General features: G+C 40.4%; 1 protein-coding gene across 5 annotated transcripts in view; it reads left to right on the top strand.

Moving 5' to 3' along the window:
• The window catches only part of EIF4G1 (eukaryotic translation initiation factor 4 gamma 1), a 92,113-nt gene that overhangs the window by 31,419 nt on the left and 34,173 nt on the right, over nt 1-26,521 (top strand). For 2 of the 5 annotated variants that reach the window (XM_073626614.1, XM_073626613.1), the window contains exons 2-7: nt 730-883; nt 17,317-17,413; nt 20,559-20,639; nt 23,414-23,434; nt 25,544-25,714; nt 25,809-25,905. In XM_073626614.1, the coding sequence (XP_073482715.1) occupies nt 780-883; nt 17,317-17,413; nt 20,559-20,639; nt 23,414-23,434; nt 25,544-25,714; nt 25,809-25,905 (571 nt within the window). In that variant the 5' untranslated portion in view covers nt 730-779. The remainder of the gene's footprint in view (nt 1-729; nt 884-17,316; nt 17,414-20,558; nt 20,640-23,413; nt 23,435-25,543; nt 25,715-25,808; nt 25,906-26,521) is intronic. The other 3 variants (XM_073626616.1, XM_073626615.1, XM_073626617.1) reach the window with 3 other exon arrangements.

Below are 26,521 nucleotides of genomic sequence, written 5' to 3'. Positions count from 1 at the left end.
TCAAAATTAGCACTTTAGATTTCTCCCATAGAATTTTTAAAGGGTGTTCCGCGGCTTTTCAAATTTGCTGCGAACTCCCCAAATTGTTCGCTGTTGGGCGAACGGCCAATGTTCGAGTCGAACTCATGTTTCGACTCGAACAGAGCCCATCCCTAGTGATGACCAGGCTCCACGGTTTTCAGTGGGGATAAATGTATAAACCACCGTCACTATATTGAGATATTGAGGACAGAACTGACTGGCAGAGCCAGCAGCAGGGAAAATGGAAGCAGCCATTGGAGGCGACCCTTATGTATATTTCTAGATGACGTCAAGCTATCACAGAATGATAGCACCTCTGTGACCAGCCAGTAGTTAATGAAAACCTTTAGGCCTCGTTACCACCATACATGCATAAAAACTGTTGGAAAAAAACGCGCAGATTTGACTTGCATGGGCTAGTTTACTCCATGTGCAGATCACGTGCGTAATTTTTAAGTAGGTCTTCAAGGATACCAAGAAATCCATTGATTTCTGTGTGCCCTGTTCACACCAGAACAATGCTGTCGCATGAGGTGTGTTTTTTTTGTTTTGTGTTTTTTCTTTTTTTTGTTTTTTGGTTTTGTTTTTCTGTGCAGATAACTGCATACACATTGCATATTTCTGCACAACAATCATCCACATGTGATACCAGTGTTGTGGTGTGAACAGGGCACATAGAGAACTATTGTTTTCTTTGTGTCCTTGCAGAGACAACTGCAGAAAATCTCCTGTCTGTACATGGTATGAACAAGGTCTAAATGGATGAATCAGACTTTGCTTTGGGCTGGAACCAAGTCAGAGGCATTCCCTTCATCAGAAATGGCAACGCAGAGAGAGCTCCACTGCAGACTTTTTTTTACAGGTAAAGTGTATTTCTATCCAAAACGTGTTTTTTTTTTTTTTTTTTTTTTTTTTTTTTTTTTTTTATTGGGCATGTATTACAACCTTTGTCAGGATTTTATCTCATTAGTTAGACTTGCCTTCTTTGTCCTGTGCCCAATTTTACTGAGACGCGATAAGGTTTTATTTTTAGTTGTCACCAGAGCAGGAGGTGGAGGGAAATTTTCCAGTGGGGGGGACACACGTTCAGGTAAAAACTGACAAAGAGGAATTGCCCTCATTTTGTTTTTTTGCTAATTTCTGTTGCATGTCTGGAAGCAGACATTAAATTATAAATTGACTGGTTTTAACCCTTTAGACCCCTTTCACACTGCGGTCTGGAATCTAGAACTAGACTATATTGTATAGTGTGCAAGTCTGGGAATGTCTGCTTTCTTCAGAGGTTTTTGGAAAGGCTATTTGCTGACAGAATCCATTTAAACCGCATGGCAGACAACCCCAAAGAACTACACTATATAATGGTGGCAGCTTTATCTTTGGTAAAACCACAGTGACCTAAAGAATACGTTCACCTTTGGGAACATCCTACATGATGTTCTACCTGTTTTAGAGTTATAAAAAAAATAGATGTAAATGTTAGTTAATCTACTAGTGTATGGCCAGCTTTACTCCCTAGGAAGGTTTGTTAGGGTAGCATTGCCCGTTCAGTGGGCCACAGTCTGGGAGTCTGCTCTGTGTTGGCAGAGGCTTTTTGGATCAAAAGATATGCCACCGATAAGCATATCCAAACATCAGCACTACTTGATATAATATTGTACACCAATATTTGTTGGATTCTGTGTTCTACAGACAAAACTTACTTGTGTGCATTATGTAAGTGTCATAGATGCAGGAATAAGAAAACACTCTGGCCCGGTTCACACTTGTGTGATGCCAGACATCGCATGTAATTTGCAGCGCACTGCTGTTCACATTACATGCGATGTCTGCGATGCGATATCTGGCATACAGATAGTATGGTTGATATCGCACCACATTCGGTCCAGACACGCACAGGACCCTTTTTTCTGTTCGGACCAGAATCAGGTTGCATGTGTGTTCACAGATATGCGATCTGATTCATGTCCGAACTGTCAGTTCGCAGTGCGATATGCAAGCTGAACTGGGGGTGTCATTAACAATGTATTGATACTCCACAGCGATTCGCATATGGCAGTGTGAACTGACATGCGGGTCGGTGTGATGCGAGAACCCGCATTGGATTTGCGGTGTTCTCGCATCGCACAAGTGTGAACTGGGCCTCAAAACAAACCCAGGGAGTCTTGCTCATATTGGCATAGGTTGTGCTCATCCTGGTACAAACTGGTTAGGACCCCTTGATGTTTGACCACTCTTATATTCTACTATGTTATAATTTTTACTTTGTGTGTTTTTTTTTTTTTTTTTTTTGTTTGTTTGTTTTCAAGTAGTTCATTTTTTTTCCTCTGCTTTTGCGCAATTTTTGGTGCCCCTTTTTTTTTTTTTTTTTTTTCTTCAGGTTTGGGTGTTTTTATTTATTTTATTTATGATGATTTTTAGTTGTTTATTCATAGTTCATTTTTTTTTTTTTTTAATTTGGGCAGAAAATGATGCAAAAATGCACAACAAAGTGCGCCGTTTGTTTCCATTCATTTCTATGGAAATAAAGTGCTAATCTGCCTGTTTTGAGCTACAAAAAAAGCAATAAAACCTTCTTTTTTTTTTTTTTTTTTTTTTTCTTTTTTTTTTTTTCAGGTGACTTGGAGTGGAGATGTGAACCATCTCCATAGAGAATAATTGAATTTTTTTTTTTCTCCCCTAGCTTTTTCTGGAGCTTCAAGCTACAAAATGCTGAGGTGTAAATGGGGCTTAAGAATTCTAAATTAGTTTTCATAGTAATATATTAAGTGATTATGTACACATAGTATATGTTTTTATATTATGTAATCAGTGTTCCCTATTGTGGGGAGTTATTGATCTGCAACCTTAATAAGTTATAGTACAGTAATTTATTTTACATTTAACTTGTAGGTGTATATGAGAAGGCATTTAGCATTGCTCTGGTGGTGTTGGGGGGGGGGAATACCTAATCAGCAGGTTTAACAAGGTTAGAAGGCTCTCCCTTAACTATTTGTTTTTTGGGAGGGGGTTGAGCCATCTGTGCATATCCTGCTGCCCTTTTGAGATGCAATGAACTTACCCCAACAATGCCTTATGCCAAATGTTATCAGGCTGGGAGACTCTCTTAGTGGCTGTTTTGGGGGAGGGGATTGACCTGTGTCTGCTTATAAGCGTGAGGTTCGGTCATTATACAGTACGTTGAGTTTGGAAAGCTACATCAGCTCTACACGCTTCTAACGTAAGTGTTATATTTTTCTGCTTATTTATGGCACACTGTAGAAATTTCATCAACTTTTATTGCATTGCTGGTTTGCTTAAGCTATAGGGTAGGTTGGCTAAAGAAATGGTGGTTGAGCTAGGTCCTAAGCCTTTTATTTGGCTTTTGTTGTAAGTTATTGTATCCTGTGTGATTCAAGCTTAATATTTCAATGTTTAACTTTGTGTTTGGCCAACCTTTTTGCGTTTGGTTTTGTTTAAGCACAGCTCAGTTGTTGGTTAATGTGGCTTTTTTTTTTTTTTTTTAAGATATATTGTGTATTCTCAATGTATTTTTTTTTTTTTTTTGTAGACACAATATTAGATTTTTTTTTTTTTTAAGTTTAAATGTTAAGCATGTGTGATGATTGAAATACCATAGCCTTCTAAGTAGTTGACTATAGTGTTCTGTGCAGATAAGGTAAAGGGTTCAACAACAGCCATGGATTGGCTTTTGAAACTATATAGTACAAGTACATATTTTTTTTTTTAGTTTCATACCATCTGTATAAAGGCTTTTTCACACCAGATCCTTTCAGGTGTGTTAATCAAATCCTGAATACATGCACATCAAAACCAATGTTTTTAAATCACCCAAGTTCATACCACTGTGTTCGCTTTTTTTTTTTTACTTTAAAGTACAGCAACATGCTTTTATTTATTTATTTTTGTTATTTCTTGCATGGAATGTGTGTAAACACATTGGGATGCACATAAGTGTGAGGGGTTTAAAAAAATCAAAAAAGTGCCATTTTTAATTTGGCTTCCCTGTTGATCCATACTCCTTGGTCCACTTCCCAGTTTATTAGATAATGTGTGCAGTAGCTGTGTATGTTCCTGGAGATGGCAGAAAAAAACCCTGGGTAGATGTTGAGGCTTAAGGAAGAGGCAGGAAGTGACCTCAAAGAAAATGCTATAATACTGCTTTTAAAAATTAGGATGTTTTAAAGTGAAAAATTACACTAGAATGCATTACAAACACATAAAAAATGTATGCACACTGGACTGGTATTGTGATGTAAGTAAATCTTGAATGTAGTGGAAATTACTGCATGCTTTCTGTTACAAATCTGTTCTGTAAATTTTCTTAACCTAAGAGTTAAGCTTAGTGGTTGTAGAGTGCCAATAAACGGCTGAATTTCATCTCTCATTTCAATGCTCTGATGAGGACCAATCTATTTAGAATCCTGCTTTAATATGTACCTCTGACATCATAAGATTGCTAGAGGCCACATGCTGAAATAGATAATCTGACCTGTTATAAAATCTCTATGCAAGTCAAGGCAGATCGTTGCATAGAGAAGGGGCATGCAAAAAAAGTACAGTATGTGTACAATATAATCTGTTAACCAAGAACCAACAGTTGATGGGCACTAGAGGGACCTGAAGGTAAAGTGAAACTTTAGTCAGAAAATGAAGTCTTGCTAGCTATGTACACCTTTAAAAATAAATGCCTATACTGTTTAACCACTTCCCATCCAGGCCAATTCTGACATTTTCTCCTACATGTAAAATTCATCATTTTTTTGCTAGAAAATTACATAGAACCCCCAAATATGTATTTTTTTTTTTTTTTTAAGTAAAGACCCTAGAGAATACAATGGCGGTCATTGCAATTTTTTTTATCTCGCATAGTATTTGCGCAGCAATTTTTCGAACACCTTCCTTTTTTTTTTTTTCTTTTTTTTTTTTTGTGAAAAAAAAGGTTCATGCTTTAAAAAAAAAAAAAAAAATCATTAACCACTTAAGGACCAGCCTCGTTTTGGATTTTAGGTGTTTACAACTGTTTTTTTTGCTAGAAAATTACTTAGAACCCCCAAACATATATTGTTTTTTTTCTAACACCCTAGAGAATAAAATGGCGGTCATTGCAATACTTTTTTTGCACCGTATTTGCGCAGCGGTCTTATAAGCGCAATTTTTGGGGAAAAAAATAATTATCGCTCTACTGATCGCAGCGACACCGCACATGTGTGGTTTGACCATCGTTTTCATATGCGGGCGCTACTCACGTATGCGTTTGCTTCTGCGTGCGAGATCGTCGGGACAGGGCACTTAAAACATTTTTTTTTATTATTTATTTTATTTCTTTTTTCACTTTTTAAAAGAAAATAAAAATTTGGATCACTTTTATTCCTATTACAAGGAATGTAAACATACCTTGTAATAGAAAAAAGCATGACAGGTCCTCTTAAATATGAGATCTGGGGTCAAAAAGTCCTCACATCTCAAATTTGTACTTTAATGCAAAAAAAAAAAAAAAAAAAAAAAAAAAGTCGTTTAAAAAAAGTGACAAAAAAAATGTGCCTTTAAGACAAATGGGCAGAGCTGATGTCATGACGTCGCTTCCGCCCTCCTATGTTATGGAGACGGGTGGGGGCCATCTTAGCCTCACTTGCCTCCATACCTAGGAAGTGAGAGGACCCAATCGCCTCCGCCACTACCGACGGCTCCGGTAAGCGGCGGAGGGCGCGGGAGGGGGGTGGGCACCTCTCCTGCCACCGATAACGGTGATATCGTGGTGAATCTGCCGCAGAGACCACCATTATCGTGTACAGAACCGCCGGCCCTAAAGATGGATACCTCGGTTGTGGCAGCAGCTGCTGCCGTTACCGAGATATCCATCTTCAATGCAATAATGTGTATATATACAGTGGCTGGTCGGTAAGTGGTTAAAGTCACACTTCAAAATTGCACATGCTTGTGGAATGGCGCCAAACTTCGGTACTTAAAAATCCCCATAGGCGACGCTTTAGAACTTTTTACTGGTTACATGTTTTGAGTTACAGAGGAGGTCTAGGGCTAGAATTATTGCTTTTGCTCTAACGTTTGCGGTGATACCTCACATGTGTGGTTTGAACACCATTTTCATATATGGGGACTTGCGTATGCGTTCACTTCTGCGTGCAAGCACACGGGTACAGAGGCTTTTTTTTTTTGTTTTTTTGATAATTTTACTTTTATTTTTTTTTAGTTTGACAAAAAAAAAAAAAAAAAAGTTGATCAATTTTATTCCTATTACAAGGAATGTAAACATCCCTTGTAATAGGAATATGGTATGATCGGTCCTCTTTACAGTGAGATATGGGGTCAATAAGACCCCACATCTCACCTCTAGGCTGGGAAGCCTGAAATAAAAAAAAAAAAAAAAAAAAATCTCGGCTTCCCAGCCAAGACGGCGCCATTCGTTTGAATGCAGAGGCCCGGTGTGACGCCATAACATTGCGCCCGGGCTCCGAACAATCATAGAGACTCCGGCGACTATCTGATCTGCTGGAAATCTCTACGGTAAACATCCGGGGCTGGCAGATCCTGTCTCTGACTCCGATTTTTACATTTCAGAGGGTCTTCCTTTTGCTTTCCTGCTGAGAGCTGCCTAAATGCTTCCCTCCCCCTGCTAGCTCATTAACACCTATTTGGCAACACTGTGCAGCTGGATTTTTGCTGTACAGGAGACTGTGAGAAGATTACAGAAACCATTTCACTACATTTTCATACATATAAGGATGTTTTTAGTTCTGTTTGCCTGTAGGGCTGCTTTAATGCTATTATGTGTATTTCATCCCAGTGCTAGCACAGGACATGAATTGCCAATCTGCTTTTTTTGCAGCTGTAAACTTTGCCTTTACTTCCATACTTGTGGTGATTTTATGAAGCGGGAGCACGGTTACCTTCCAAATCGGTTGTATAGTGACTACACGGAATAAGACAAAGTACATGTAAATTCTTAAAGCAGTATTACACACAAAAACAAATGTTATGTATTGCAGCTTACCAATCATTAGATGGGATGGCTGCATTAGGTTTCTTTAGGCTTTTTTCACCTAATAAACTGGTCAGTAATACACCTCTTGTATTAGAGTGCCTACAATCTGGTTGAAGGAGCACAGGGGCAGATTTGGACATCAGCATTGTCAGTCTGGGAGGAGGGAGTATTAGATGTACTAGCAGGTTTAGAACGGGGTTTCTTAACTCCAGTCCTCAAGGCACCCCCAACAGGTCATGTGTTCAGGCTTTCCATTTTTTTTTTTTTTTTGCTCAGGTGATTTGATTAGTTTCACTGCCTTAGTAATTATACCACAGCTGTTTTGATCTGAGGGAAAACCTGAAAACATGACCTGTTGGGGTGCCTTGCGGACTGGAGTTTAGATACACTGACAAATTGAATCTAAATTCCAGCTAACATGTTTATAAGCAGTTACACCAACAGTTTTTTGTTCCTTTTGGGGAAAAGTTTTGCATGAATAAAAGCTGATCATTTTAAGCACCCATGTCAGTGTTGAATGGTTTGTCTCAAGCCTCTGCTTCATCTGCAGGACAGCTTGTTGTGTTGAAAATCAAGACTTACTGGCTGAATCACTTAGTGAAAATAAAAGAGCCTAACTAAGAAAACAAATGCAGCCATCACATGTAAGAATTGGCATGTTTAGATGTGCCACGAATAGCTGCAGGAGTGGTCAGCTTCCTTTTGCTTTCAGCGGGCCTTGTGCTTGCAGCTAATTACTGGGAACCCCTGCTGGGTCTCTCACATGTAACGAAGAGCCCCATTCACAAATTTGAATGGAGCTTTTAAGCTGGCCATACACTATACAATTTTCTTTAGATTTACCTTCAGCTATGCGCAGTGCAAGGGTCACTTCCAGCACTATTAGGTGCTCCACAGATTGGATGAAAAAAAAAATTTTATAGAATATATTTTCAAATCCCAGATGCATGGCGGATGAACCATCCACATTCGGGGTAATCCGAAGTGCAGCTACAAAAAATGAACAGGAAGATGCACGCACCAAAACATTTATTAGAGTGATAGAAATCGCTGCAAATAGATACTCACAAAAATGCGATGGTTACAAGCCAATGGACCACAAGATGCCATACAGTGCAGAAGCATGTACTCCAATCAAACCATAATTTGGTGTCAAGTTGGTGCGTTGGAGTACATGCTCCCACACTGTATGGAATCTTGTGGTGTATTGGCTTTTACTAGTTGCAATTTTGTGAGTATCTATTTGCAGCAATTTTTATCGCTCTAATGTATTGGTAATGCACTAGGTGCCTGCACCTTTTCATGTAGTGCAAGAGCTTGCCAGATTGCGTACAAATTGAAAGGATTAAGGGGTGACTTCATGTTATATGGTATTGATAAATCTAAAGGAAACTTGTATAATGTATGGCCAGCCTTGGTTTTTGCATTTTGTTGTCTGTCCTAATAGTGCTGTTTTCTGTTAGCAATTTTATTAAGTCCACCTCTAAGTGGGATAAACCTGTGTTTGAATAAGGAAGCTGACAATATCTCACTGAGCTCCTTTTTTTTTTTGCAGGGGGATGCATGTCACTTCAGGGCAGTTCTGCAGTCTACCAATACTTTGATGTGATGGCTGCATTTGTTTTTTCTTTTTAGGTTTTTCCCCCTTTTAATTACACCTAGTGATCCGGCCAGTAATCTGTGGTGTGTTTTTTTTAACACCCTTGAACAGACCAAGCTGTCCAGCAAAAGTGTCACTTGGGGCTCATTTACACTTGCTGTGACCTCTGAAGAACAATCCACACTGGATCGCTCTGCAGTGGGCATTTGAGCTTTAAGCTGAATTAAACTCCATTTTTTAAATGGGCCCCTCCAGCAGCTGATATCCATAATATATTGGTATGCATAACAATATGGCACACTCCCCTATCAAATGATACCATCCAGAGCTGGGCTGTCGGTGCTTCCATCTTCTGGTCTTTTTTTCCAGTTTTTACTGCTGTCTGTGCCCTCATTAAGGAGATTCACCCTCTTTGTCCTGTTTACCATTGTCACTAAAAGTAAAAGAAAATCCCAAAGTTTGGGTTGTCCCCAGAAAAGTCATAGAAGAGCACTACCAATGGGGGCTCTAGTTCTGGTGACCTGGGTGTCCCCAAAAGATTCCCCTAATTTGCAGGGATTTCCTCTCACTTCCTGTTTGGCCTTGGGACAGGAAGTGAAGGAAAATCTCTGCAATGGGGGGACAGATGGCAAAAAAAATCTAGAAGGGGTTATAACCCTCTTTATTCTATTCAAAATGGGGGGAGGAAAGTTTTATCTATAGTTCTACTCTAAGATTCATATCTTTCTTTTAGCAATTTTAAACAAAGGAGGGACAGGGCCTAATTCATGCTGGGCTTTTTTTTCTTTTCTTTTTTTTTTTTTTTTAATAAATCGTAGTTGCAAAACCTGTAATAGCCAGGTTGGCTGGAGGAGTTGCTGTAGGGAGCTAGAGAATTGTTATATCGGGATTTTTGTTTGGCTTTTGCGGGTGAGCAGTTCTCCAAAAATTTGCTGGATCTGTTCACATGTGGTGGCAACAATTTCATGACATCAAGATATTTTATTTAGGGACGTGGGTGTTCTGCATGCCTTTGTAATATTCAAGTCCTCAACATTAAAAATGTGTGTACATGCTAAGGTGAAGGGTAGGGCATGGAGATGTGCTGTAAATTCAGACAAAGCTACACAACAAGTGATGGTGCACCACAGATAAAGCTCCTTTTTTAGCTCCTAATAAACCATAGCTAAAATTAATGGTTGCTATAGCATAGTTTAATAAATCTTAAGAATTCATTTGGTTGCTTGCTCTTCCTGCCCATAGTATGTGTGGGGCTTTAGTCTTTTTTGATTGGATGTGGTGGCGTGTTCATTTTTGGTAATGCAGCATTAATAGAATGGTATGTAAACAAGATTGGTAAGCATATGCTGTGTATAATGTACATCAGAAGAATGTGCAAATGGGAAATTCCTGTTAAGAGTCTGCAATGTTCAAGGTGAGATTTATTCGGTTTTGTTTAAATGACTTTTTTAATCAACTGTGTGTGTTAACATGTGTTTCATTTAACAATGCCGCAGCTGGTCATTCTAAACAAATGCTGTATTACCATATGTATGTTTAGGTGAGTTTTATTATCTAACTGAACAATGGATTTCTCTTCTGTGATCCTTCCTTGATTAAAGTTCAGACCCCCTCCTGTTCAAGTGTTTAGCAAGTGGTCCTGTTATTTTACCCTTACCTTTGCATTAGAATGCATTGTTTACCTCTTTGCATCCCTGTCTCCAGTGCAAGTCTTGGGAAAACGCATAAGATTAGCATATCAGGTGTAAATTAAGGGAGAGATCTATGCTAATTGTTTTTCATGTGTGTGATTTTTTTTTTTTTTTTTTTTTTTTTTTCTTGGACTGGATGCATTGTGTGCATGGAGCACTCTCTGAATACATCTGTATTCTTTGCTTTCCGGATAAAGATGTTTTATAGCCTGGCTCTCATGCACACCATAATGAAATTTAGACAGGACTTTTCTGGCGGAAAGCAAAAAGAAAGATCTGTCTCTTCATAGATATGTGGGTCAGGAAACGAATGCTTATTGCACATTCCCCAGCCCGCAGGCAAAATGCACTGCTCTTTAGCAGATGCAAAGGGGTGCCATTAATACTTACTGGCTCCCCCATGCTTTGGGAAACCGCAGTGATTTATTTATTTATTTTGCCCCATGCAGTTCTGTGCGGCTGTGCTTTGAAAAACAGAGATGGGGACTTTTCCCCTCAGGTTTAGCAGCCCATTCAAATGAAGCGACAATACTTGGCATGCAGGACCCATCTAGGTTCAAACATATGCGGATCCTGCATGCCGCGTTTGTGTGGGCACAGCAGCCCATTCTTATGAACGGGGCTGCTGTACCCATAGGGAACAAGGTGCCCGACTTCGTGTTTTTGTTTTTTTTCTTTTATCTCAAAATGTGGCCACACGAACAGCATTGTGCCGTGGCGTATTGCAGTTTGCTGCACCTTAAAATGCACCACTTTTCCTGATGCGTGGGGGTACCATTTAAGAATGAATGCCTGCAGGTCAGGGTAGGTGTGTGTGACTGGCATGCGTGTGAACCTGGTATTTAGTGCAAACCTTTCATTCCAATTGCAGGGCAATGTCCATTTTAGAGGTTCACAATTTTTGGTACTGAAAATTTAGGATGCAGTTGGCCAAAACCAAAAATGTCAATTTTTAAAAAATATATTTTTATATATTTGTATTATATTTGACTTTTTAAATAAACACTTGCCGCCTACCTCACTGTAAATATACGTCATTACTTTGGCATTAAATACTGAGGTTATGGCAGCAGCTAGCGGCCATAACCCTGGTATCTTTATTTACAGTTAGCGGCCATAACCCCAGTATCTTTCTTTATTTACAGCTAGCGGCCAGTTCCCCCCCAAGGTGTAAGATCAGGGGTCTTCTTGATCACAGATCTCTCAACAAAGAGAACCTGTCATGCTTATTTCTATTGCAAGGGATGTTTACATCCCGCCTGTATATGTAAACCGTGTTCAAACCACACAAGTGAGGTATCACTGCGATTGTTAGAGCAAGAGCAATAATTGTAGCGCAAGACCTCCTCTGTAACTCTAAACAGGTAACCTGTAAAAAAATTTAAAGCGTTGCCTATGGAGATTTTTTAGGTACCGCAGTTTGCCACCATTCTATGAGCGTACACAATTTTAAAGCATGACATGTTAGGTTTCTTTTTACTCAGCGTAACATCTTTCACATTTATACAAAAAAATTGGTAACTTTACTTATTTTAACTAGTAAGCAACAAATGTCGGAAAAAAGGCCTGGTCTTAAAGTGATTAATATCATGAATTTAATGAAAAATGCATCCCTTTAAATTCTTATGTATGCCTTCACATGGTCCCTTGTGCTTCCGTTGCGGTGTTAAAAAAAAATCTTGCTGCATTTTTGGTCAGTTAAAAAAAACGCACCAAAAATTCACCTCCCCGTTAAAATGCATTGAAAAAGCATCAGCACACCCGTATTACATTTTTTGATGCGGTTTTTGAGTCACATGACCTACCAATGAAAAATACACTAAGCATGGTAAACGGCACTTTTTTTTCCTCTTATCGGCAAAATGCAGAAAATGCCATTTTCAGCCAATATGTTTCTGCCGCCGAAATTTCGGTGCATCACTGGTCCATTTTATGTGTTAGGCATGCAAAATGGTGGTGGAAATTTTTTTTTTTTTTTTTTTTTCTTTAGGTTTTTGCAGCTTGGTGCTATGGGGGAATACTGACCACATTGTACCTGTGTGGATGGGCCCATAGCCCTACAATACGTCTACATTCAGGTCAGGTCCATATATAAGAAATGCTTATAGTGTTTTTTGTGCCAGCTTTTAGCAGCAGTTAGAAGCTCTTCAGAAGGTCTGCATTTGGTTTTTATTTTTGATTTTGTGTGTGATTTCAGAGGTGCCTTTCTTGAACAGAATTGTGATAGAACATGTATGTTTATATGGAATGTTCTGTATTGATATATAAATGGTATAGCATCTGATTTGAAGCTTGTGGTTCCTGCTCTTTACATATGCTTACAGTTGTTAGATACGGCTTTGAATTCTTTGTTAATCAGCAGCTTTTGTTCCCCTAACGAAGTTGTCACCACCATTCCTTGTTTGGACACAGGGTTAATGGCCCAGTCCTCAAATTCCTTTGTGTGTGTTAGCAGCAGGTAACAGAAGATATGCAGAGTGGAACTTTGATTACACTTTGAATAGTGGGCGTGAACTCGTGGCCTGGAGCTCATCTAGAACTGTAGGTTATTTGAGTTGTAAAATACTAGTGTAGCATGCACATTGTATGTGAATTGTACGCTTTTCCCAGGGTGTTTATTTTGTATTGGAGTGCTTTTGTAAAATTACTCTTTCTCTTTCTTTATACATTTCTATACAGGGCATCAAGAATGCATACATTAATTCATTATGCTTCACTGTATATTTTTTTTTTCTTAAAGTGCCTATAAGCCAAAGAAGAAAAACTTAGTTGTATTACACACAAAAGCAAACCATTATTATATTGCAGCTTACCAGTTCTTAGATCTGATAGCTACATTAGTTTCCCTTTTTAGGTACTGGAAATATCTCCTAAACCTGCGCAATATTTACCATATATGTTTGCGTTGGCGTCATCCGCGCATGCACGCTGAAAAAAAGGGCCCAATGTCTAAAGGGCCCGTGCCGTGACTCATGCATGGGAGTGACATCACGCGGCTCACTGAGCCAGAGTCTACGGCCCCGGAAGGAAGAGGGGTGAAGATGGATGCAGTCACCAACGGGGACATCGCGAGCTTTGTTTGCAGCTAAGTGCAACATAATGGGCTTAGTATGCGATGTATACTAGGCCCATTATGCTTTTACTTTGCAGGGGAAAAAAAGAGGAAGTAAAACCCATCAGGGTTTACTTCCTCTTTAAGTGTATGAGGGGTGAAAAGCAGGCTCTCGATTCTTAACGATCGTGCAGCTCTATTTTAAAGTGTGAGCTGCAGCTGGCTTCAGTTTGTTAGTATATTTATTTAAATCTGTTAAATACATTAACCCCCCCATACACATCCAGACTGACACTGCTGCTGTGTCTCCTGTGCTCATTCTTCCAGATTTGTCCCACTAATACAGAGGAGGCATGTTACAAGCCAGATCATCAGGGGAAAAAGCCAAAGAAATAAAAATGTATGCAGCAACCACATGTAATGATTGATACGCTGCAATAGAATACATTGTTGGGTTTGGGTTTAATACCACTTTAATATATTGTAGCTCATCAGTGCTTAGCCTGAAAATAGAAAGTCAAAGCAGCCACCACATTGAAATACATTTTCTGCAATTACAAAAAAATATATTTTGATCCTGATAGAAATCGAGCATCCTTGTAATTTCCTTGTGCCTTGAACAATATCAACTTTCCAAGCCTTCTGTGAACTGCACAACCTCAACTCCGTGTACATTCCAGCACATTGTCTGTGCACCAGGATGAATGCAGTCCTGCGCATGCGTGAGAGTGACATCTTACACTGACCAATGACCAGCACCTGGAGGAAGCCCAGGAGAAAATGCCAGGACCAGCGAGGGACCTTGCAGTCTTTGGACCGTTGGAACAAAGGTAAGTATTTTTTTTCCTTTTAGTTCTGCCTCAAAGCGGAACTAAACAGATTTAAAAGTTTCCCAAAATGATTACATTCAGGGCATGATGTGATTGGTGACTGTCACAGTTGCCTGTTTATGTCAGCTTAATCATCAAATGGTGGCAAAAATGCATTCGGTGAGTGGTAATTTTTACACAATGCACCTGTATTGTGTGATCAGGGCATATGGAGAACGCACCACCTCATGTGAATGAAGCCTAAATGCTTACATTAAAACGTACCCCCAAACCCGTTTGGTTTTGACTTTTAACAAGCAGGCTTCCAGAGGATGTTGTCAACAGTGGTGATGTATAGTGCTACAGTCCTAACCTCATCTGGGAAGGTGCCATTTTAAGCTTTCGTATAAGACTTGCAGGTTTACTGTACGTTTGTGGAATGTTTCCTCCTGTGTGTGTGTGTTTGGATATACTCACAATGTGTAAGCAGCTGTATATGTTCCCAGCCACCCTCTGCAGTATAGCTGGTTATCCTTCCCTCTCCTTATTTGTGTTCACTTCCCTGAAATTCTAATTCAAGGTAAACCTAATTTTAAAAATGCTCCTGCCCCTTCCTAACCTGTGTAAGAAGGATGTACATTGTTGGGGGGGGGGCAGGAGGAGTTCTTAGGTGTTTTAATACCTCTTCAATGTGTATATGTGTGTGTATCATATTATATTGTGTTTTACCTAAGTTAGACTTTTTAAAGTGACACAGGTTCATTTAAAAAACAACAAACATGTTATACACGCCTGCTCTGTGCAGTGGTTTTGCACAGAGCAGCCCCAATCCTTCTCTTTTCGGGTCCCCTGCCGGGGCTCCTAGCTCCTCCTCTTCAGCCAGTGGCCACAATAGCGTGCCGCTTGCTCGGGGGGCACTGGTGCATGCTCAATCCCCAGCCCCGCTCTATGCGTTCATAAGACACACAGCCGTCGTCCATCCCCCCCCCCTCTTTTATTGGCTTCCTTCCTGTGATCGACTAGCAGGAGCCAAAGACTCCCGCTGCTGTCTCAGCCAATGAGGAATGAGAGACCCGGGGTAAGCTCAGCTATTGTGCGCATTGCTGGATCGAGAGGGAGCACAGCTGAGATTTGGAAGGGGGGGGGGGTGCATAAAGGTAAAGAAAACCTTGAGCCTTTAAAACCACTTTAAAGCTCACCTTCGGGCATGACCCATATTTACTCCAAAACCTCGCTCTCTTTCTCTGGAGTATGTCCCAACATGACTTTATTTTTTTTATTTAACTGTAGCAAGAAGGACACCAGGCTTGTAAAATTCCTTAAAGTGGATGTAAACCCAATTCATGAAATTTGAGCTGGGCACATATCTGCAGTGTTTTATCTCTCTTCAAAGCACTATGTCCTGTAGCATCTCCTGCCCCATTCTTCTGTTATCAGCCTGATAACTCCTGACAAGTTCTCCTTCAACTGAGATAAAACCAGCCAGAGTTTTGTGTTGGGATGATGCTATAAATTAGCAGAAAGCTGAACTATTCAACAGTTCTGAAAGTTTCTACCTATGAGGAAAGGCGGTGTGTGCCTTTCTTCCAATCAACTGTCTTGGCTGTATGCCCAGGCTTCACTGCAGTGCTGAACAGGAAGAGAAAATCCCTAACACAATGTGCACTTTCTAAAGCGTATGTAATGCTTAAAGCGGGGGTCCACCTATCTATCTTTTTTTTTTTTTTTTTTTTTTTTGGAGTTCATTCACAAACTTTTCTTCTCATTATCTACTGACATGTTCTGTGTAATAAGTCCGCCTGTGTCCGATTTCGTTGTAAAGAATAACTTATAAAATTCACTGAAGGCAGTTTCCATCTTCATTGTGGGCATTTGAAGCCCACAAGCATGTATTTCCTGGATGCGGTGAATGCTGTGCTCCCAGCATTCACTGAGATGTTGTGATGACGCTGTTGCACAATGCATGCTGGGAAGCCTGAGACTAGCTCCCAGGGGACTGTGGGAGCTAGAAACACGCCTACTCCCATGGGAGGAAAACCAGGTAGTGCTAAGAAGATTAGAAAAAAAAAGGTAATTACGGCAATTTAAATTTTTTTACACAGCATGTCAGCATCTAGGCAAGGAAGAGAATGCATAGAGATAATGTTCAAAATTTGGGTGGAACCCCGCTTTAAGACAGCAGATATACATGCAAAACTCATGTAGGGAGATTTGTTTCACCCCTGTGTATCATCTGAGGCTGTTCACTTCACTGGGTATATGTGAGGGTTTACGTACATACGCTTTAGGGGTAACTGCTGGGAGGTCATATCTTATCGGTAGGCATTCTCAGCACTACAATTCCCTAGAACACACAACCCCCCCCCCCCCCCTTTGCTGACCAAACATCTCCCACCCTGCAGATGCATGATAATGCCCACAGCCTCCTGTGTGTGAAATTTGATATTGACCAGTTTTCATGTGTACTTTGGATCACTTTTGTTTGATACTGACTATTTTAAACTTTGTATACCTCCTACACAGTCCAAAAAACAGAGTTGCCACAGATATTCTCAGGGATACTTTAGGGCAACATTCGGCTGCAGTTCATAGAAATATATTGTACTTTATTCCCTGTTTGTGTGTAATGTGCATATTTTTACCCTTTTTTATATTCCTTGTGAACCAGTATCAAAGCACATGCAGTAAACTTCATGGCACTGCTGTTTTGCATGGTTAAAGTTTTATTTCCAACATTGTAGCAGGATGAGCTAAACGAAGGTTGTAATACTGTAAGTGTGGTTCAGAATTCAAAAATGTGTTATGCTTTCAGGTCGAGAACTGGGCCCCATCTCCTTCAACATTATGCTCTGCTCTATTTGCCTATCGCTATGATGGGCAGTTGCTCGGCTAATAAGTTTGGTGCATAAAGAGGGAGGACCAAATTTTCAACCTGAAACTATAATCAATATCTTCATTTTAGGACACTTTGTGATTCAGGTGTCCCGATCACTGAATAGCCAAGTTGTGCTTTTGGTGGCGACTAGGGGCTTACACTTGGGGGGATTTCCCAATGCCTTTAAAAAGCCATGGTGTCATTTGTTTTAATACAACCGCGGGCTTTAATGTTTGACGTTAAATATGTGTATATTTTGTCTTAATAGACCTTACGGGGGACCCTATGCAGCAGCACATGAGATGAGCAAAGCTACTCAGCCTATAGGAGGACCCCCTACTGCCCCTTCCCCTGGACTCCCACAGGTGTATATATATATATCCATTTTTTACATTTCCAAACGCAACCAAAAAAGTGTGTGGGGTTTTTTTTTTTTTTTTTTTTTTTGTTTTTTTTGTTTAGTTTGTGTGTTTTCATTGGAGAGCTCTTCACATTCTGGTGACAAGCCAGGATTGGAGGGGTAGGTCTTTGCAGTGGAAAACCTGACAGCAGTAATAGCCAAACGGCATTTCTAACCCTCCCCATTATATGTGAAGCTAAAGAAATTCTGATTGCAGTATATATTATATATTTTGTCCTTGGCTAGAAGCGGGGTGGGGCTTATTTAGTGGCCTTTTAGCTATGCACCAGGGACCTAGCAAACCATTATCCTGATGTCCATGATATACACAGAATCACATAATCTTGATCTAACAGTGCTGGACTAAGGTGATATTCATAAACCCTGGAATATAGACTGGTACCTTCAGGTGGTTGGACACTGGCAAAGCTTTTGTGCTTTTCAAAGGCACTCAGACAAATAAAAATGCCTCTGCAGCATTTAAGGCCTCATGCACACGAGACGCCGGTGCAAACTCTGCTGAACATGTTTTTAAAAGCTGAAACAGACGTTTAGAAACACCCGTTTTGCCGCGTTTGCATGCCGCGGTTTACCGAGTTTGCATCTAGAAGCGTCTGCAGAGCAGAGAATGACATTTTGCAACCCAACTTTGGGGCCACTTGGTGCTAGGAACCCCAAATTTGGTGTGCTAACACAGTGGAACTAGTACTACAACATATCCAAATGGGCCCCAAAGTCGGGTCGCAAAATGTCAAGCACTTCTGCAGCAGAGAATAACATTTTCCGACCTGAATTTGGGGCACCATATCTCAAGGCCACTTGGTGCTAGGGACCACAAATTTGGATATGTTATATTGTTAGTCAAACTGTGTTGGCACTCAAAATTTGGGGTTCCTAGCACTAAGTGGCCCCGAGATATGGGGCCCCAAATTCGGGTTGCAAAATGTCAAGCACTTTTCTGCAGCAGAGAATGACATTTTGTGACCCGAATTTGGGGCCCCATATCTCGGGGCCACTTGGTGCTAGGAACCCCAAATTTGGATATGTTGTAGTGCTAGTTCCACTGTGTTTGTACACTAAATGTGGGGTTCCTAGCACCAAGTGGCCCCAAGATATGGGGCCCTCAAGTCGGGTCGTAAAATGTTCCTTTAAAAACACTTATAAACGCAAACGCCGCTAAATGTGGTACCAGCGTTTAGCTGCGTTTTGAAACGTGGAAAACTTTTGCGTCTGAACCCATTTTTTTGCTTCTGGAAAAACGAGGTTAAAAGGCAATTGCCTAAAAACGAGACTGTATACATGGACACATAGGATAACATTAAATTGGTTCAGGGGCAGTTGAAAAAAGTGTCCAACTGCCTCTGAACGCAAGTTTAACAGCGTCTCGTGTGCATGAGGCCTAACACATCCTCTTCAGGAACACCCTAACAGGGTGCAATCAGAAAATCCAACAGCTTTGGCCTACATCCATCATCAAGGAACACCAGGAGTCGTGCAGTCTTGCAGCATTCCTGATCATCTTATGGACGGAGGAACCCTGTCCAGTGACCTCTGATGTCCTCATCCTGGGAGTGGACAATTGGAAGGTGAATTACCACCTGAACCAAGGAGAATGAGCCCCAACATCTTAGGCCTATAACTGTATGTCAGATGGGGCACTCCAGGTTCAACAGCAGGTAGCATTGGCAATGGATGCTCCTTGAATGGAATTCCTTGAACTTAGTTTAGGCTAATCTATGCCTTTGCTCCAGTGCAAATTTTCCTCCAACTGCTCCTCAAAATAGTGATTATTTTTTTTTTCATTGCATCAAACCTGGCCCTGACTGGAACCTGATAGACATACTCAGATTTCTAGGAGATGAACCCTGGCCACATCCAAACTGGTCAGACCTGCTACTTCAAACTGTCCCCTGTTGCATTCTGCTTCTCGGTCTGCTGCCAACATGCCTGGAAATAATTTTTCTCTTTCTGGTTTGAGCGCAGGCACTTAAATCCCAGAAAATACTCATGTGCCTCACATTTTGGCCTTTCTACAACCAGGGCTTGACCAGAACTTAAAGGGGTTGTAAACACTAGTGTTTTTTTTTTCCCCTTAATGCCCCCAGCCCCCCCTCCCCAGTTTTACTGGCCCCCAACCCACCATCCCCAGTTTTACTTACCTGTGCCCTGTAATATCTAACGGCAAGGACGCATTGTCCTTTTGCCCGGGGTTCTCGACACTTGATTGGATAGATTGATAGCAGTGCAGCCATTGCTGTCGATCAAATCCAATGACGCGGGGAGCGCACCCTCATGGTAACCCCCTCTCCGAGGGGGTTATCTGATGTGGGGAGGAGCCGTGAGGGCTGCCGGGAGACCCCAGAAATGGACGATCGGAGCCACTTTGTGCAAAACGAACTACACAGTGGAGGTAAGTATGACATGTTTGTTTATTTGTTGTTTTTTTTTTTTGTGTTTTTTAATATTTGAAGCTTTACAATCACTTTAAGTACTCTTAAGGAGTTGCAGATTCCCACTTTTTTTTTTTTTTTTTTTTTTTTTACTCTGATGAAAAAGCAGTTTAAGTCAATCTGCTGAGTGAATCTGAGAGTGTTTTTTTCACAATTAATCAGCTGATGCACTTACAGTATTCAAATGAGAAAAGTTGCAGGGTCTGCATCCCTTTAGAAGTAACTAACCTTTTTGGGAGTATCTTTTCACCACAAGTTCTTTCTGAATCACTGAGTGGGGTAGGGTTATGGAGGGATGCTCAGGAGAGCATGCTCTCAAAGCTTTTCCAATGTCAATCACCTGAAGTTACCAGCCTATAGCTTGGGGTCTATGAATATCAACCCTGTGTCCTGTACTCTACAGGCAAGTCAAATTCCTTTTTTGTATTTGAATGTTATAAATACTGCTGCAGGTTAGACACTCCCTGTGGATTAAATGGCAGACTCTTCAAATGTTTTACTTATTTCGGGCAGTGTGTTTGGACATGGGCGGAATACCCAATGAACGGCACATGTGTTAGTTCATTGGTTGATGGCTCTCTTAGTTGTGATACTTTTGACTTCAGATCCTCAGATGGTTCATTGATGTTTACTAATTACTTTTTGCTTTTTTATTCTCAGCAATTCCCCACACCTACGGCCCCTGTGGTTTTTGGACCTCCACAGACCCCACAAATGAATACGCAGTCTCAGCCCCGACAGGTAGGAGATCTAAAGCATTTGCCATAAGATAATTAAAATACCTGTATTTGTTTGTGTTTAGAATATTTTGGAATGCAGCAAAGGGACTTGTACCAAGGTTTTGGTGTTTGCAGGAGAGTCCATCAATCAAAGATGGCTTGAGAGTAGAATATATTTGTTTTATGGAAGAACTTTGTCATTCATATGAGTATAGGTTTAAAATATTTTTAGAAATGTGGAATGGTCATTTTAAATTTTAAAAGATCAAATCTATGCAAAACTGATAGAAAAAAGAAAGGGAAAGATAAAGTGGGTAGCTAAATTCTACCAGGGTTTGTGTGTTTTTGTTTTGTTTCTTGAGGGTGGAAACAAAAATATTGTATGGGTATGAAGTGTGGTGATTTTGCAGTGATTGTATAATTAAGAAAATTTAGTAGTGTGTGTGTGTGTGTGTGTGTGTGTGTGTGTGTGGTGTAAAAACCCACACCTGAAAAAATTGCTGGTTTCCTACACATGATTGAGCTGCATGAGTGTATAAATTAGTATGGTTAGCAATACACACTATGACCATCTGAATGTGTAATGTATATGGTCCCCATGGATTCTAACCAACGTAAACCAACAAATGGTTGTGCTAAATGTACTTTTATCATGCTCTTTTATAAAATGACTTTCTGCACAAAGTGAGTTCTTTCGAAATACTTGATCTCATTTCATTTACTGTGTAGATTTTTAGACTTCACCAGTGTTCATTTTTCTAGCTTCTAAGGTAGTTTTTATTTTCCTAAGAATTAGACCTTTGTTGGCAGATTCTAATAATTTGAGGCAATCTTTATAGCTACAGTATGTGCTAGATGTATCAGTATGTGACATAGATATATCTATATAATATTTCTATCTCTTCTATCTATATTTTAGAATTGCACGATTTTGGCTGAAATGAGAATCACAATTTTTTGCTTATAATAAAGATCATGATTCTCGCGGTGTAACATCTTTCACATTATACAAAAAAATTGGGCTAACTGTACTGTGTTTTTAATTCTTTAAAGACCGCTGCACAAATACAGTGTGACATAAAATATTTCAACAGCCACCGATGTTTTCTGTAGGACAGTGGTCATCAACCCTGTCCTCAGGGCCCACTATCAGGCCAGGTATTATGTATTACCTTGGGGAGATGCAGACTAGAATACTGCAATCACTGAGCAGCAAATTATATCACCTGTGATGTATTTCAGTTATCTTGCAAACCTGGCCTGTTAGTGGGCCCTGAGGACAGGGTTGATGACCACTGCTGTAGGGTCTCTGCCAAAAATAATATTTTATGAGTGTATGTATATATGTATTGTATGTACAGGGGGGGAGGGGGGGGGTCCTCTAAGTAAGTAATTTTTCTAGCAATAAATATTGATTTCAATTGTATGCAGCAAGTGTCAGAAAAAGGTTTAGTCTTTAAGTGGTTAAACTTCCCTCATCTACAAGTTCATGCATTTTTATCTAAGAACGAAATGTTACTTTGTTTATAGTTATGCCCATGTTGTGATAAAACTTGGGCAGACTGCCTGTATTTTTTTTGTTCAAGCTTTCGGGAAATGCTGTTTTAAGATCGAAGAATGCTTTTAGAAGTGTTAATCGTTTATTTTTATCCATTAACAAAATGGACATTTTGGAGTGACCACCCTTTGCCTTCTAAACAGCATCAATTCTAGATACATTTGGACAAGGTTTTTGAAAACTCAGCAGGTAGGTTGTTGTAAACATATTGTAGGCTCCCTCAAATTCTTCTGTCTCTCCCCATGTAATCCCAGACAGACCTTATGTTGCATTCAGGGCTCTGTGGGGGGGGGGGCAAACCATCACTTCCAGGACTCCTTGTTTTTTACACTGAAGATAGTTCTTAATGACATTGGCTGTATGTTTTTAAAGGTTGTTGTCCTCCTGCAGAATAAATTTGAGGTGAGGTGTGTGATTGGTCCTAAATTTGTTGTGCAGCAGGACAACGACCCTAAACTTACAGCCAATGTCATTAAGAACTATCTTCTGTGTAAAGAGCAAGGAGTCTCTGGAAGTCATGGTTTGGACCCCACAGAGCCCTGATCTCAACATCAAGTCTGTATGGGATTACACTAAGACAAAAGAATTTGAGGCAGCCTAGAATATATGTGGTTAGTTCTCCAAGATGTTTGGAACAACCTACCTGCTGAGTTCCTTTTAAAAACTGTGCAAATGTACCTAAAATAATTGCTAGGTAAAGGTGGTTGATTTGCATTTCTCCTGTTCATTTACTTTCCATTTTGCTATTGATAAATATAAACTATTAACACTTATTTCTGAAAGTCGCCTTAATTTACAGATTATATATAATTTTGAGTTTAGCGTCTCGGTTTTTATTGCTGGAAATTTCTGGCCTGAAATTGGCATTTTTTGCTTCCCTGCTTGGAAAGAGGAAAGGGTAAGGAGACTAGAATTCAAAGCGGAAACCTGTTTGGGATGTATTAAATGGCAAATTTTTCCCTACTATATTAGTAGTTTTCCCAACTCCGTAGAATTGTATTGTGATAAAAATGTTGATGTTATGATGTGTCCTTACACCTATTGGCTTTACAATGTGTGTAATTCTGACCCTTCCACTGAGCTGTTAATTGAGAATTTTCTGTTCTGGCGCCATATGTTCTATTAACAAGACTACATTCTTGCTCATTTATTCGTCTATATTGATGACCCCCTCTTGTGTAATTTTTCACGTTTGTCTCCTTCCACTCTCTACTTCTTGTTTCTGCTGCTTCTAACAGGCAGGATTCAGATCAATTCAGGTAACCCTTCACATTGTTTTACTATACATTAATTGCTGGTCAGAAGTGGAAAATATGTATTGCTATGTAGTATGGCAATACAGGCCACATGGGATAAAGGTGACCTGTCATGAAAGATGTGTAGTGCGTCGTTGCAGACACCTTGCTAGTAGTTTGGATGTCTGTGGCCTTAGTGCGGAGTCGTGCAGGAAGTGACACTATCAAATTGAAATGATTATTTTTTTTTTTTTTCTGGCTTTGCGACACCCAGCATTTTTTTGAAACCTCTGTGGCAGTCCATGTTTTGGCATGTTTCCAAATGGAAAAAAATCTTTATCAGCTTATACAGAAATCCCCACAGAAAACTGATCCCACCCTCCTTTTAACATGCATACTAACTAGTGTAAGAAAGAAGAAATAGCTATACATACCTTTTTTGAAGCCGGTCCTGTTTTGTCAACGGCAGCTTCTCTGTGGAGGCGCGGGCAGACGAGAGAGCAGACAACAGAAGCCCCTTTGTAAGTCTATGGGTGACGTCACTTCCCATTCATTTCTCAGCAGTTGTCGGCTGTCTCTGCAGAGCTTCTGCCACTGGAGACCAGACTGGCTTCAAAAAAGGTATGTATAGCTATTTCTTCTTTACAGGGCTAGATAGGTTAGTCTTAGATCGTGGATGTCTGTAGATTTAGAGATTTTGGTGTTAGGATGAACTTCTACTTTAAATATTTTCAGGCTGGTCCTTTTCATGTGATCTCATGTCAACTGCAGGGAAGAGGAGATGGCTGGAATGACTGAGCAGTGATGTCGCCCATTGACCTACTACGGGGAAACCCATTGCCGGTGCTCCCTCTCCCCTGAAGCTGCAACTAGTTGACATAAGAGAGCCAATCGCATGACCGGACTTGAGCTGCCTGAAAATAGGTAAATATATAGATGGATCTTCCACAGAATAGTTAGTATAGGCGTCAGAAGGGGGCGGGAGCAGTTTTAGTATTAGCCTGAAAATCCACTTTAAGCTTACTATTTAGGTCCCTTTCACACTGGCGGAGTCCGCCAGTAGATCCGCCTGCTTAGCAGGGGATCTCTCCCCTGATCCATGCTGAGCAGGCGGTTGACGGGCTCATGTCTGCTCCGCTGATATAGAGCAGACATGGATACAGCCTGCTGTCCTCTATGGGCTGTCGGATGGAAACTGACCGTCTGTCCATTTCCATTCGACCCACCAGATGGGTGAGGAACGGATCCCTATCCATCTGCTTTTAGCGAACAGGATCGGATCAAATGTCGGCGGGTGTCAATAGACATATGTGCCCGCTGACATCCATTGCTCCATAGAGAGCAATAGATAGTCTGATCAGGTCCACCTGAAAAACTGACAGGCAGACCCGATCGGTCCATCCGTGTGAAAGGGGCCTTAGAGCTATGATTTTTCTCACCTTTCCATTGCAGTGGGTAGTTCAAGGTGCCAGGAGCCTTTTCAAATGATTAAAGCTCTTCATAGGGCCAAACCTTTTTTTACCAAACTGTAGTAATACATAAACCAATGACTGTTTTCCACGGTCCATGTGAATCCTCATTGGAATACAGCACCTTGCATGCTGCTTTATGCTTTTATAAAATAAGCCAGGCTGTGTTGATGGACACATTTTCCTCCTTTTTGGTGATGCCTTGCCTTTAGCTACTATCAACAACTGTGACTTCTATTCTTGTGTCTTCTGAACTTTAGTAATCGTTCCTCCTGTTGGTGCCAGAAAGAAATAGGAAAAAAACATACACAAATTGAATGTGTGTGTATACATACAGCACAAAAAAGGGACTGAAGGATATACGTATAGGTGTATATGTGTGTGAATAATATCTAAATCTCATACAGGATTATATTCATATGGTTATATGCAGGCTTCAGGTCATTGGACACTGGCATTATCTGAAATGGTAGTACTGTTTCCCCCCTGACTTCCCTTAATATTGGTTCAGCTGTCTAGGAGTAAGAGCAGATTGGTGTACCATCATTCATATACAATTTTAGTAACGGTCTCGGGTTTGGTACGAGCATTTAAATTGTACAGCTAATTTTATAGTTTGTAGAGTTTTGTGTTTTTTAATTTTTACTAATTGTCATCCTCCCAGCATTATTACCAGAGCAGGACCCAACCTCCTAGCAACGCTACCAGAGTCCAGAGTTCTTCTTCGGCTCGTGCAGTGCCTCCTGCCCATGTTTATCCTGCTGGTTCTCAAGTGATGATGATTCCCTCACAGTTATCCTATCCTTCCCAGGGCTACTATATACAAGGTGGACAGGTAAGTAGCAGCAACACACAAAATAAGGTTATTGGCTAGATTTAGTTCCTCCTCACTTAAAGAACGTTTTATATTGCATCTGTTTCATTTGCAGGGTCGCTCTTACGTTATGCCCACACAGCAGTACCCCGTGCAACCTGGCACTGCTGGCTTTTTTCCTAGTGCTAGTCCCTCTGAGTTTGGCACATATGGTGAGTGAGACCATGTGTGGTGATTTTTGTGTTTTTGTTTTTTGTTTGTTCTTTTTTTAACTAGTACATAGTCATTAATGTAATTCCTTAGCCATTATGCATTTAATCTTTGGGGTATAGTTTGTGAGGGCTAGCCGCTTTTTTTTTTTTTTTTTTTTTTTTTTTGTCAGATACTGTAACTGTACAATCCTTCTAGTTGCTCTCCACACCTCCCCCTTCACGATGTTTATATGATCAGGACTTGACTATATTTAGTTCAGTGTAGCTGTGATATAGCAAAGAAGCTCGGTAGGAGTGGGGGCAGCGGTGATTTGCAGAGTCATCCTGTAAGTTTTAACTGTGGATTAAGGGGTTTTGGGTTCAGAAAAGGAAATGGTGTGGAGGTAATCTTATTAAAGTTGGTTTTTGCAATTGTATACCAGATCAGTTATGTCTGAACTCCCAGCCTTTTAAGGGTTGCATGCAGGCCTGGATTTTGGAATAGACGGTCACTTTACTTGAAAAACACCCTTCACTTTCTTCACTGCTCTGTTAAGTTTAGAACTGCAAAAAGTATGCAAGTATCCGAGGACTTAATAACCAGATTTAGATGTCTTTAGTTTAGAGAGTGGCGGTA

This window comes from Aquarana catesbeiana, linkage group LG04, assembly GCF_042186555.1.
Source record: "Aquarana catesbeiana isolate 2022-GZ linkage group LG04, ASM4218655v1, whole genome shotgun sequence".
Taxonomy (NCBI): Eukaryota; Metazoa; Chordata; class Amphibia; order Anura; family Ranidae; genus Aquarana; species Aquarana catesbeiana.
This window is presented reverse-complemented; position numbering and strand designations above follow the sequence as displayed.